General features: G+C 34.9%; 1 protein-coding gene across 2 annotated transcripts in view; it reads left to right on the top strand.

Annotated features, from left to right (window-relative positions):
• Positions 1–14,981, top strand: part of LOC106994999 (ankyrin repeat domain-containing protein 26) — an 84,986-nt gene that overhangs the window by 45,908 nt on the left and 24,097 nt on the right. For both annotated transcript variants that reach the window (XM_028840983.2, XM_028840977.2), the window contains 2 exons: positions 7,604–7,677; positions 12,523–13,476. In XM_028840983.2, the coding sequence (XP_028696816.2) occupies positions 7,604–7,677; positions 12,523–13,476 (1,028 nt within the window). The remainder of the gene's footprint in view (positions 1–7,603; positions 7,678–12,522; positions 13,477–14,981) is intronic.

The following is a 14,981-nucleotide window of genomic DNA, read 5'->3' as shown; positions in this document are numbered from 1 at the left end:
AAAGGTGTAGGTTGCTTCCAAATCTTGGCTATTGTGAATGATGCTGCAATAAACATGGGAGTGCAGACATCTCCTTGATGTACTAATTTCCTTTCTTTTGGGTATATATCCAGCAGTGAGATGGCTGGATCATATGGTAGCTCTATTTTTAGTATTCTGAGGAACCTCCAAACTATTGCTCATAGTCATTGTACTAATTTACATTCCCACCAACAGCATACAAGGTTTCCCTTTTCTTCACATCCTCATCAGCATTTGTTATTGCCTTTTGTCTATAAGCCATATTAACTGGGGCAAGGTGACATCTCATTATAGTTTTGATTTGCATCTCTCTGATGATCATTGATGTTGAGAACCTTTTCATATGCATGTTTGCCATTTGTATGTCTTCTTTTGAGAAATGTCTATTCAGATCTTTTGCCCATTTTTAAATTGAATTATTAGTTTTTTTCCCATACAGTTATTTGAGCTCTTTGTGTATTCTGGTTATTAATCCCTTGTCAGATGGGTAGTTTGCAAATATTTTCTCCCATTCTGTGGGTTGTCTGTTCCCTTTGTTGACTGTATCTTTTGCTGTACAGAAGCATTTTAACTTGATGTGACCCAATTTGTCTATTTTTGCTTTTGTTGCCTGTGCTTGTAGGATATTACTCAAAAAATGATTGCCCACAGTGATGTCCTGGAGAGTTTCCCCAGTGTTTTCTTCTAGCAGTTTTATAGCTTGAGGTCTTAGTTTTAAGTCTTTAATCCGTTTTGATTTGCTTTTTGTATGTGGTGAGGGATAGGAGTCTAGTTTCATTCTTCTGCATATAGATATCCAGTTTTCCCAGCACCATTTATTGAAGAGACTGTCTTTTTCTCTAGTGTATATGTTCTTCTTCCCAAGTGTGTGAAGTCAAACATGATTTCACTGTAGGTATGTGGATTTGTTTCTGGCTTCTCTATTCTGTTGTGTTGGTCTGTATGTCTGTTTTTATGCCAGTGCCATACTGTTTTAGTTACTATAGCTCTGCAGTATAATTTGGAGTCAGGTAATGTGATTCCTCCAGTTTCTTTCTTTTTGCTCTAGATAGCTTTGGCAATCCTGGGTCTTTTGTGGTTCCATATACATTTTAGGACAGTTTTTTCCTATTGCTATGAGGAATGTCATTGGTATTTTGATAGGGATTGCATTGAATCTGTAGATTACTTTGGGTAGTATGAACGTTTAAAAAATACTGGTTCTGGCCCGGTGCGGTGGCTCAAGCCTGTAATCCCAGCACTGGTTCTAGCTGGGCGTGGTGGCTCAAGCCTGTAATCTCAAGCCTGTAATCGGGAGGCTGAGATGGGCAGATCACGAGGTCAGGAGATCGAGACCATCCTGGCGAACACGGTGAAACCCCGTCTCTACTAAAAAATACAAAAAACTAGCTAGGCGAGGTGGCGGGCACCTGTAGTCCCAGCTACTTGGGAGGCTGAGGCAGGAGAATGGCCTAAACTCGGGAGGTGGAGCTTGCAGTGAGCTGAGATCCGGCCACTGCACTCCAGCCTGGGCGACAGAGCGAGACTCCTTCTCCAAAAAAAAAAAAAAAAAAAAAAAAAAATTACTGGTTCTTCCAGTTTATGAAAATGAAATATCTTTTCATTATTTGGTGTCCTGTTCAATTTCTTTCACTGAAGACTTACAGTTTTCATTGTAGAGATCTTGTACTTCTTTGATTATGTTAATTTTTAGGTATTTCATTTTATTTATAGCTCTTATAAATGAGATAGATGACTTCCTTGATTTTGATTTCAGATTGTTCACTTTTGGCATCTAAAATGCTACTGATTTTTGTATGTTGACTTTGCATCCTACAACTTTATTGAATTTATCAGTTCTAATAGTTTTTTAATGAGGTGTTTAGGTTTTCCAAATATAAGATTATATCATTATATCATTTTACTTCTTCCTTTCCTATTTAGATGTTCTTCATTTCTATCTCTTATCTAGTTGCTATAGCTAGAACTTTCAGTACTATGTTGAATAACATTGGTGACAGTGGACATTCTTGTGATGTTCCAGATCTTAGATGAAAGACTTTCAGGATTTCCCCATTATGATACTAGCTATGGGCCTGTTGTGTATGACTTTTGTTGTGTTGAGGTATGTTCTTTCTATACCCAGTTTTTTGAGGGTTTTTATTATAAGGGGACATTGAATTTTTACCAGATGCTTTTTTTTTGTATCAGTTGAAATGATCATATGATTGTTATTCTTCATTCTATTGATATGCTATATCACATTGATTGATTTGCATGTATATATTCAATTATATATATATATTCAATTCTTTTTTGATTGATTTGCATATATTGAATCATCTTTTCATTCCTGAGATACACTTTACATGGTTATGAAGTGTAATTTTTGAAATGTGTTGTTGAATTTGTTTTGCTAGTATTGGTTGAAGATTTTTTGCATCAATGTTTATCAGAGAGATAAACAGTGTAGTTTTCTTTTTTTGATGTGTCTTTGTCTCATTTTGGTATCAGGGTAATACTGGCATTGTATAATGAGTTTGGAATTATTCCATTCTCTTCTGTCTTTCAGAATAGTTTGAGTAGCATTAGTACTACTTATTCTTTAAATGTTTAGTAAAATTAAGCAGTGAAGCCATCAGGTCCTAGGCTTTGCTGGGAGACTTCGCTAGGTCCCCTAAACTTTACTGGCTTCAATCTCATTACTTGTTCTTAGTCTGTTCAGGTTTTGGATTTCTTCGTGGTTCAATCTCGGTGGGTCATGTGTGTCTAGGGATTTATTCATTTATTATAGGTTTTCCAATTTTTTGGCATATAGTTTTTCATAGTAGCCTCTAATGATCTTTGAATTTCTGCAGAATCAATTGTAATGACTGCTTTTCCTTTTTTTTTTTAAAATTATACTGAAGTTCTGGGATACATGTGGAGAATGTGCAGGTTTGTTACATAGGTAAATGTGTGTCACGGTGTTTTGCTGCACCTATCAAGCTGTCACCTAGGTGTTAAGCCCTGCATGTATTAGCCATTTGTCCTGATGCGCTCCCTCCCATCCTCCCACCGAGTTGCCCTGGTGTGTGTTATTCTACTCCCTGTGTCCATGTGTTCTCATTGTTTAACTCCCACTTATGAGTGAGAACATGTGATATTTGGTTTTCTGTGTCTGTGTTAGTTTGCTGAGGATAATGGCTTCCAGCTTCATCCATGTCCCTGCAAAGGACAGAATCTCATTCCTTTTTCTAGCTGCATGATATTTCATGGCATATATATACCACATTTTCTTTATCCAGTCTGTCATTGACAGGCATTTGGGTAGGTTTCATGTCTTTGCTATTGTGAGTAATGCTGCAGTGAATATACATGTGCATGTATCTTTATAAAAGAATGATTTATATTCCTTTGAGTATATACCCAGTAATGGAATTGCTCGGTCAAGTGATATTTCTGGTTCTAGATCCTTGAGGAATTGCCACACTGTCTTCCATAAGGGCTGAACTAATTTACATTCCCACCAACAGTGTAAAAGTGTTCCTATTTCTGCACAGCCTTGCCATCATCTGTTGTTTCTTGACTTTTTAATAATCGCCATTCTGACTGGCATGAGATGGAATCTCATTGTGGTTTTGATTTGCATTTCTCTAATGATCAGTGATATTGAGCTTTTGTTCATACGTTTGTTGGCTGCATAAATGTCTTCTTTTGAGAAGTGTGTGTTCATATTCTTTGCCCACGTTTTGATGGGGTTGTTTCTTTTTCTTAAAAGTTTAAGTTCCTTGTGAATTCTGGATATTAGACCTTTGTCAGATGGGTAGATTGCAAAAATTTTCTTCCATTCTGTAGGTTGCCTGTTCACTCTGATGATAGTTTCTTTTGCTGTGCAGAAGCTCTTTAGTTTAATTAGATCCCATTTGTCAATTTTAGCTTTTGTTGCAATTGCTTTTGGTGATTTCATCATAATATTCTTGCCCATACCTATTTTCTGAATGGTATTGCCTAGATTTTCTTCTAGGGTTTTTACAGTTTTGGGTTTTACATTTAAGTGTTTAATCCATCTTGAGTTGATTTTTGTATAAGGTAAGGAAAGGGGTCCAGTTTCAGTTTTCTGAATATGGTTAGCCAGTTTTCCTAGCACCTTTTTTTATAGGAAATCCTTTCCCCATTGCTTGTTTTTGAATGACTGCTTTTTCATCTCTGATTATATTTGAGTCTCCTCTCTTTTTTCTTAGTCTGACTAAAGATTTGTCAATTTTATGTAACTTTTCAAAAAAATCAAGTTTTTGTTATGTTCATTTTTTTGTATTGTTTTGTTTGTTTCAATTTCATTTATTTCTGTTCTGATCTTTGTTATTTCTTTTCTTCTGCTACCTTTGGGTTTGGTTTGATCTTGCTTTTCTAATTCTTTGAGATGCAATGTTAGGTTGTTTACTTAAAGTTTTGTCTCCTTTTTGATGCTGGCACTCAGCTATAATCATCTCTGTTAGCACTGCTTTCATGGTATCATATAGGTTTTGGTTCTTGTTCCATTATTGAGAAAAATTTTCAATTTATTTTCTTAATCTCTTCATTGACTCACAGGTTATTCAGCAGCATGTTATTTGATTTCCTTGTGCTTGTGTAGTTTCCAAAATTCCTCTTGTTATGGATTTCTAGTTTGAGTCCATTGTGGTCAGAGAAGATACTTGATAGTTTCCATTTTTTGAGGGTTTTAAGACTTGTTTTGTGGCCTAACATATGGCCTGTTCTTGAGAATGATCCACGTACTAAGAAGAAGAATGAGTATTTTGCAGCTTTTGGATGAAATGTTCTGTAAACATTTATTTGGTCCATTTGGCCTATAGGTCAGATTAAGTCTGATGTTTCTTTGTTGATTTTCTATCTGGATGATCTGTGAAATTCTGAAAGTGGGGTATTGAAGCCTTCAGCTAGTATTGTATTGAGGGTGTGCTCTCTCTCTCTTTAGCTCTAGTAACATTTGCTTTATTTATCTGGGTTCTCCAGTATGGGTGCATATATATTTAAAATTGTTATATCCTTTTGCTAAAATGACCCCTTTATCAAGATACAGTTCCCTTTTTTGTCTCTTACAGTTTTTGTCTTGAAGTCTATTTTGTCCCATATAAGTATATAGCTACTGATTCTCTTTTTTGGTTTTCATTGGTGGGGAATATCATATGTCATGTTTTTATTTTCAGTCTATGTGTAAGGCAAAAGATCATTGGGTCTGTTTTTTTTTAAATTAATTCATTCAATTTATATATTTTGATTGGAGAGTTTAGTTATTTATATTCAATGTTGTTATTGATAAGTGAGGACTTATACCTGTTAGTTTGTAACTTATTTTCTAATCATTCTGTAGTCTTCTCTTCCTTCTTGTCTTCCTTTTAGTAAAGGTGATTTTCTCTGTTGGAATGTTTTAATTTCCTGCTATTGTGTGTGTGTATCCATTGTATGTTTTTAGATTTAAGGTTACTATGAGGATATGAAATCTACTTAAGATATGAGAAGTTTACACACCATAATTACAGTGTTACAATATTATATGTTTGTCTGTGTACTTACTATTATCAGTGAGTTGTGGAAGATTCATTGATTTCAGGTTGTTTCTTATTGCTCATTAACATTCTTTTGTTTCAGATTGAAGAACTCTCTTTAGCATTCCTTGTGGGACAGGTCTGGTATTGATTGAATTTGTCAGCCTTTGTTTGTCTGGGAAAATCTTTATTTCTCCTTCTATTTAAAAGACATTTGCACTGGATATACTATTCTAAGATAAAAGTGTTTTTCCTTCAGCACTTTAAATATGTCATGCCACTCTTTCCTGGCCTGTAAGTTTTCCACCCAAAAGTCTATTTCCAGTTGTATTGCAGCTTCGTCGTATGTTATTTGTTTCTCTTTGCTTGCTGCAGGGATAAATGAGCCTTTCTTTATTTTCAATCATTGTAAGTTTGATTATTAAGGTCCTTGAGGTAGCCTTCTTTGGGTTAAATCTGCTTGGTTTTCTATAACCTTCTTGCACTTGAATATTGATATATTTCTTGAGGTTTAGGAAGAACTTTGTTATTTCTTTGAATAAACTTTCTTCTCCCATCTATCTCACTTCCGCCTCTCTAAGGCTATTAATTCTTGGAATTGCTTTATTAGGCTATTTTCTAGATCTTGTAGGCATGCTTCATTCTTTCCTATACCTTTTTCTTTTGTATTTTCTGACTGTGTTTTCTCGAGTAGCCTATCTTCAAGCTCACTGATTCTGTCTTCTTCTTGATCAGTTCTGCTATTAAGGGACTCATGCATCCTTCAGTACATCAATTGCATTTTTCAACTTCAGAATTTCTTCTTGATTCTTTTTAATTATTTCAATCTCTTCGTTAAATTTATCTGATAGAGTTCTGGAATTTTTTTCTTTGTGTTATCTTGAATGTTTTTTGAGTTTCCTCAACAAAGCTGTTTTGAATTATCTGTCTGAAAGGTAATATATCTCTGTCTCTCTGGAATTGGTCCCTGGTGCCTTATTTATTTCGCTTGGTGAAGTCATGTTTTCCTGGATGGTCTTCATGTTTGTGGATGATTGTCTGTGTCTGGGCATTGAAGAGCTTCGTATCTATTGTAATCTTCAGTCTGGACTTGTTTGTACTCATCCTTCTTGATAAGGCTTTCCAGGTACTCAAAGGGACTTGGGTATAGTGTCTATGCTTTTGGTTACTGCACCCATATCTGCATTAGGGGGCAGGGACCCTAAGCCCAGTAATTCTGTCATGTTTGCAGCCTCATAGAGACATGCTTTTGGTGGTTGTTCAATAAGAGCTGGAAGAAGTCTCTGAATTACCAGATATAAACCATTGTTCTCTTCCCTTACTATCTCCCAAACAAATGGAGTCTGTCTCTGTGCTACCTGGGGCTGGGGGAGGATTTAAATAAGCACCTCTGTGTCCACCCGCACTGGGATTTCACTGCATCAGACTGCTCAAGCCTGTAGGGCTCTGCAATCAACTGGTGGTGAAGTCAACCAGTCTTATGTCCTTCCATTCAGGGCAGTGAGAGTCCCTTCAGGCCCCAGGAGGGGCCACATATACTGTCTGCGAGCCAGGGCCTACAGTTGGAAACCTTAGAAATCTACCTGGTGCTGTATTCTACTGCAGTTAAGCTGGCACTGAAACCACAAGACAAAGTCCTTTCCACTCTTCCCTCCCATCTCCTCAGGCAGAGGAATCTCTTACCATGTCCACCACCACCACCACCACAGACCTAGGAGGAATCCTGCCAGGGTACCACCAATGTTCACTTAAGGGCCAAGGGCTCACATTTAAAAATTTTTATTTTGTTTGTGATGGTTTTCTTTATTTATGTTTGGTAGATACATTTGCAAGTGAATGTTTGACATGTGTGTTTATCTTCAACCGGTGACATCTAGTGTCTCCCCAGGTGGTTTCTTGAAGTTTTAAGAATTAGGAGCATTTATTAAAGAAGTAAATATCCTGCTAAAGATTAAGCTTCCTTTAAATTCACAACTTATAAAATAAAATGAAATATTAGTTTTAATCTATTTTCATAAAGACTATAGTTTAACTGTTCAAGTAGTTCATTTTAACTAAATGTGTGATTTTTTCAGCAGAACAAGTCTTAGCAGTGATATCAGAGGAAGAGCAAGAAAGACTTGAAGAAAGTGAAAACAATGAGCTCCAAGTATACAACAATTTCATTTAAATTTCTGGTTGACTATTATGTTCTTTGCTTTAATAATATAGGGTAGTCCAAATGAAATTACCTTTCAGATTAGCCTTTGTTAATCAATATATTCTAATTTACTATTTAATATTGAATTTTAAATACATTTTAACTAGTTATAAAACTTAAAAGATTTTTAAAATCTATAGTAACTTATACCTCATCTTTACCCTTGGAATAGAGAGACAACATTTTCAAAATTTTCTTTCCTTTTTTATCTTTATGACATGTTTACATGATGAAGAAAGTAAAATGAATTATTGAATCATATTATTGAGCAAAAGAAGTTATGAACAGTTTAAGAGTGATGGCCATTGTATTCATGTTAAAGGAGTCATGATGGCCAGTGGTTCAAAATGTGCAGTTTTATATTGCCAGTCACTAATGAATGCCAAGGCTAAACATGTATTCTGCCTCACGCTCTCTCATTGACTTCAGGTCATGTTTAGGAAGAGAGCTGGGTCATAAAATCAACCTAAGTGTTTATTAAGAGAACCATACTCTGCAGAATGGGACCTTTGGTATTAGGATATGAACAATAACTTTCTAACTTATTTCAATGCAAGAAGTCAGTAAATAGTATAAAATTTGTAATCCATCATCATCGGTGGATATTAGAATATATTAGAACTGGACTTAAGCAGATAAACTGGATACATTAGAGTGTCATATTACAGAATATAATTTGAATTAAAATTAGAGAATTTGCTTTTCTTCCTGATTGGTATTGATTTTTTCTTCTAACAAAGTTTGCCTACAGTCCAGATAGTAATCTTCAGAAAAAGTACTTAAATGCACCTCACGTGCTCACTAGTTAGGGTATGCTGAGGTAAAATCTTTTCAGGTGAGGACACTTTTGTAACACTACTAATCATCTGCTCATTCATGTTTTGGTAGATATAACAAAAAATGAATTTATTCCAAACAACAGTGCCAAAGTTAAGTTTGCTGGTTTATTTTTTTCTTGCAGTTTTAGCTAAGGCAAATTATTTTTTACTTCTCCCTGTGATTTGGGAGCAGTTAAACATACAAAGAAATTTAACAATTAAATTTTAATTTTAATTACTTTAATTTTTTTTCTTTACACTTTACTGAAAATAAAGTTATTTTAAAAACATGCTCCTGGCTGGGCACAGTGGCTAATGCCTGTAATCTTAGTAGTTTGGGAGGCCGAGGTGGGAGGACTGCTTCAGTCCAGGAGTTCAAGACTAGCCTGGGCAACATGGTGATGCCCCATCTCTACAAAATTGTTTTTGAAAATTAGCCAAGCATGGTAGCATGTGCCTGTGTTTCCAGCTACATGGGAGGCTGAGATGAGAGGATCACTTGAGCCCAGGAGGTTGAGGCTGCAATGAGCCATGTTTGTACCATGGCACTCTAACCTGTGCAACAGAGTGAGACCCTGTCTCAAAAAATAAAAACAAAAACATGCACTCTGACAAAGACAACTTCTGAGAAACGAAACAAGCAAATTAATCTTTCCCTTTTGCATCTGCCAAAAATATCTCAAGACCAAGAAAAAAATAAAGATTGGATAGAGAGGATACGTCTGTATATTCAGGACTTTTTTGTGTAAAAGTCTGAGGAAATGTGTATTAAATGAGGCAAATTAGAGTGGGAAAATGAAAATGAATTCACTTCTTACAAGTGAGTTAAATCAGAGGTTTGGTGAAATCTGTGAAAAATACAAATTACTGTTTTTCCTGAAGCCACTCCATGATAGCTCAAAAGGAGAAACAAACATAAAGGAAATTCCTTCTAATTTGACAAATAATATACTTGTGAGGGAAAAAGATGCATCTGGAGTGCCTGTCTTTGTGGCATTGCAGGCATTTTGTTGAACACATGGAACTCAGTCTCAAAAATGTGTGTATATCTCATTCATATTCTGGGTTTTTGGTACATGTTTGCCAGACATCTTCTAAGCTTTATTTAAATGAAAATAAATTAGACTGTGAAAATAACAAACCAGATAATGAATATGTTTTTAACATAGATGAGGCGAATTTTTATAATGATAGAGACTCTAAGAAAGCATGGAACTGTGAGCCGAGATCGTGCCACTGCACTCCAGCCTGGACAACAGAGTGAGACTCCGTCAAAAAAAAAAAAAAAAAAAAAAAGCAAGGGACCCAGAAGTTGTTACAATGGAAATGAAAGAAGGTCAAGAGTTTGATATGCAAATGACAAAAAAATATGACCAAGATACCATGAGGCATCAAATTAGACATCAGGCATATGCCTCTATCTAGTGATCCAAAAGGTCTTTCAGATTCATTGGGTACCCCCTCCAGAGAGATAAAACATGATTCAAATAAAAAGCCACAGTATTTCTGCAGATATAGGCACTTAGAAGAAAACAAAAGCAACACAAGACTTGTTCCAGAAGCCATTCTATGACAGTCTCAGTGCTAGTAACTACAAAATCATGGTGCCTGAATTAGAAAATTTGAGTTCTTTATCACTACATCATGACAGAACATCAAAAGTAGATCTACAAAGAAAATGACAGCAAGATACACAAAGGTTTAAGAATGAAGTAGACATATTACAAGTAGAGTTCCTGGTTTTGAAGAAAGTTCAACTTCAAAAAGTGGTAGAGGTTTACTTGTTGTTACTCTTTGTTTTCTCTCTTTATCAATCATCGGATCCATTCTGAATTTCTACTGATGATAAACTTACGTGTAAAATTGGGTTATCTAAATCTGTACATAGAAATAGATTATTTCTGCTGTCTAAATGATAGAAGTTCAGAAAAACTTTCTCTAATCTTTGTTCCTTGATCAAGCAAAGTCTATCAAGTTTTCCAAGTGGTATAAGAAATCATAAACTAATTTATCTATATGCCTATGACCTTCAGAACCAGGATAAGCATAAAGAAAATTGCTTAAAATTATAGCCCTAGGGTTTTGCCTTCCATTTATGTAAAGATGAGATGTGTTTAGCAATAAAATGGAAATACAGTGGGAAGGAAGCAATGACTGAGAAGGGAGATAAAAATGTACTAGTCTTGAGAGTTGTAAGAAATATTCCTGGCCAATGAATCTGTTTCTTGTGCTTTCATGTTTTGTAGTGTTTCTGTTTAACTGCAACTCTTGCAACATATAATTATAACCACTTTCAATATTTTTGAGAAGTATATATACTTTCACATAATTTAAATAACTCTCAAATGTTTCTGTTGAGTCAGACTTCTATATTCTATTGTTTGATAGAGTATGGTAAGTTAATGGCGTATATGATATTTTTATATAAGTATCATAAATTCTCAGCCAAAAATTTAGTGTATGACTTTAAAGTAGAAGACTGAGTTCTAGACAGATAAAAAAGAAAGATAAAAGGCAGTGGGGAAAAGAATAGCTTAGTGCACAAAGGGTGAAGCTTCCTTTCTGTTCCTGAAGCCCCACAATATCACATCTTCAAAAGCTAGCTGTTTAAAATCCAAGTTGTAAAGAAGGAAGAAGACAATTTTTGTCTTTGTCTTTTATGAGGTGGTGGTGGGGGTTCTGGCCTTTGGTCCACTGAATAAAATGATGTTCTTAATTTAATGCCATTTGTCTGCAATAGTCAAGTAGTGATATTCATACTGGCCTCATGAAAAGCAGAAGCATTTGATACTTTCCATAGGAATTAATGATCTTTCTATAATGTCAAAACCCTTGCTACTAACAAAACATGTTCTAGTTGTTGAAAGTGATTTAATCTTAGTTTTATATTAATGGAGGGGTTAGTTTATTATTTCCACTGATAGGTAAGAAGAAAATGTATAGGCAGTTCAGAGACCATATTTTGGATGTTCTTCTTTTTACTTTTGAGAAGAGTAACAGTCTGCTCCAATAGTGTCTAATTTGAGTACAAAGAGTTTGAACACAATGGTATGCCACAATATATACTAGTGATAATTTACTAATATGTATTTTGTTCCTAGTAAAATAGTTCAGTATATTTCCGCCATTTCATATTTATGACTCTTTCAAACATTATAAAGAGGAAATAGAAGTTATTGCAATGACAAATGATTTTATGACTCTCTAAGCAAAGCTCTATAATTTTATCTTATTTACTATTGGTGTTTTGAAATAAAAAAGTTTCTTTTTGTATTTAGTTACACTACAGAAATAAATGTGATTTGGTGGAGGTGCACTAGAAGTGGTTAGAAAACCTGGGGAAAATTTTGCAGCTTGCTTATTTTTTGACCACTCCTTTGTAGAATTGTGATAATTAAGTTTGGTGATGTATCTAAATACATCACCAAGTGCTTAGTGAGATGCTTATATTTAGCATTTATGCATGCATGTCATTCTTAGGACTGCCTATAAAAAATACTACCAAAAGAGAATATCTGTAGAATAGTCTCAGGAAAAAGGAACTTAAAGGACATGGGGAATTTCATCTGTCCAAATATATGCAGAACTAAGGCTCTTATTATATGGTAGTATATAGGTTAGATATCAGAGTGTAAACCCAATATTTAATGTAGTAAATTTTAAAAATCTTTTATTTTACACCTTTGGGTTTGTTATTGTCCTGAGAAAGGTTTCTCCAATTCTGGGAACCTTACACATCCTCTAGTGGTTTCTCTTTTCCTTTTATGGATTCATTGTCTTTAAATAAATCATTGACCTTTGGAGAATTTATGCTCTACGAGGTTTGAAGTTTTAATTCAACTTTTTTTCCCAGTTAGATATTCATTCATGGCAATGCTTTCATTGTATAAATGTGCAGGATATTCTTTAATTTTAGAGAAAGTAATGAGATGTCATTGTATTGAATGCTAGCTAAAAGTTTCCTTTGTTTATTTAGATTTCTCATGGGCATAAGAAAGAAAAAGATCTGTTGTACGAAAATTGCATGTTGCAGGAAGAAATTGCCAGGTTAAGACTGGAAATAGACACGGTGAAAAATTTGGACCAGCAAAAGGAAAATAATTATCTTGAGGACATTAAAATTGTGAAAGAAAAGAATGATTTCCTTCAAAATACTTTGAAGCTGAACGAGGAAACATTTACAACAACGATATTCCAGTACAGTGTACAGTCTGAAGTTTTGAAAGCTGAGAATGAAATGCTCAGTTTTAAATTGGAGGATGAAAACCAAAACCAGGAGAGACTGGAAACAGAAATTGAATCATATCGTTGTAGACTGGCCGCTGCTATACAAGACTGTGATCAAAGTCAGGCATCAAAAAGAGATGTAGAACTCGATTTCCAGAGAACAAGACAAGAGTGGTTTCATTTAAAGGAAAAGATGAATTTTGATATGAGCAACCTAAAAGATAAGAATGAGATGCTTTCTGAAAAACTTTCTAATGCTGAAAATAAAATCAGAAGCCTCAAAATGAAGTGGCACCACACAAAAGATGCTCTAAGAGAAAAGACATTGGTTTTAGAAGATGTCCAAAGAGACCTAACCCAATCACAATGTCAAAGGAAAGAAATTGAACAAATGTTTCAGAATGAAGAAGACAAAGTGAGTAAATACATTCAAAAGCAAGAATCTCTAGAGGAGAGGTTATCTCAAATACAAAACGAAAATCTGTTACTTCGACAGCAACTGAATGAGGCTCACAAGAAAGCTGATAATCAAGAAGAGACAATAATTAATATCCAAGAGCATTTTAATGCTATTGTCAAAAATCAAGCTCAGAGGGAAGAGCAAAGTCTTCTACTGGAGCAGGAAAACAACAAGTTAATTAATAAATGCAATTACATAAATAAAAGATTGTACAAATATGAAAAAGAGAAAGCAGAAAGAAATGTAAGTATTGAGAAAGAAAATATTTTAAAACTTCTTGAAAGAAAATATAAAGCAATATTTGGTTTTTGCTAAATGATGAGTCTCATTGAATATAAATATATATGTATTATAAACATATTTGCTTTATCAGCCTAGAAGCATGCCAGCAAAAAAAAAAAAAAAAAAAAAAAAGACTGGAAAGATGCTTTACTTTGTGTAAAGAAATAGTGTCACCTATGAAATGTTGAGAGGTTAAGTTACAAGTTGTTAATAGAGACTAGTATCAATAGTGTAGTCTTACACTGCTGAAATAATACCTTTTTTTAAATTTGAGACAGAGTCTCACTCTGTTGACCAGGCTGGAGTGCTATGGCACCATCTTGGCTCACTACAACCTCCGCTTCCCGGGTTCAAGCGATTCTCCTGCCTCAGCCTACCGAGTAGCTGGGACCTCAGGTGCGCACCATCACACCTGGCTAGTTTCTGTATTTTTAGTAGAGATGGGGTTTTGCCATGTTGGTCAGGCTGGTCTCGAACTCCTGACCTCAGGTGATCCACCCACCTGGGCCTCCCAAAGTGCTGGAATTACAGGCATAAGCCACCACAACGGGCCTGAAATAATAATTTTCATGTCTTTATGTGGCCACATTTTGAGACCACGATGAAACAGATAAATGGAAATGCTCCTACCGGAAGTGAGTATTTTGAAGTTAAGATTCAATTTGGTGGGTGATTTCGACAGTTAGGTCCAGATTTCCCAGGTGAACTGAAGCGTACTGCTGTATCTCATAAGACTTTCCCTCAGGAGCTTCTTATATATTGAAGTTGGTTTAATTTTATTTTTATTCGTGTCAGTTTGACTTAAATCTGAAAATATTTCAATCTCAAATTATTGTCATGACCTCTCAACTCTGACAGGATTCACTTTTAATTAAGTATAATTTGGGACAGATGTGAATGTCAGTAAAACCATATTTGATTTCATCTTACCACTGGCATTTGTAATTTATTTTGAATGTTTTTACAAGTAATTTGTGCATAATTTTTATTTCTAAACTCAATGACTAATTTCATTTGGATATAACTTTGTCCAGTACAAAGATAATTGTAGCAATCTGAGATTTCTTTGTTTGGCGTTGGGTCCCCATGTTCAAACTAATGAGGGGTGACAGGATTCACATATAGTGGGAATGGAGTGAGTAGGAGAGAGAGTGTAGGAGCTGAGATCAGGGAAGTGGAGGCAAGATTATCAAGGGCTTCAAAGACCATTGAAATTTTAGTTTTATTTCAATACAGCAATCTAGTGGAAGGATTTGAGCAGGCAATTGAATAAATGAGGAATTGTGAAGTTGATTTGAACTTCTAATAAAGAAGAGAGAAAACATTTCAGAGTATAGAATTTACAACCACTAGTCTCACTCACATACCCATTTCTTTCTGAGACTTCAGTAGATGATTAAGCATTGCCAACTTAGGTGATGAATATATAATGGGCTGTATCAGTTGTCTAAGTTACAGAATACTGA

This window comes from Macaca mulatta, chromosome 20, assembly GCF_049350105.2.
Source record: "Macaca mulatta isolate MMU2019108-1 chromosome 20, T2T-MMU8v2.0, whole genome shotgun sequence".
NCBI lineage: Eukaryota > Metazoa > Chordata > Mammalia > Primates > Cercopithecidae > Macaca > Macaca mulatta.
The sequence above is the reverse complement of the archived record's forward strand: the minus strand, read 5'-3'. Positions and strand labels throughout refer to the sequence as shown.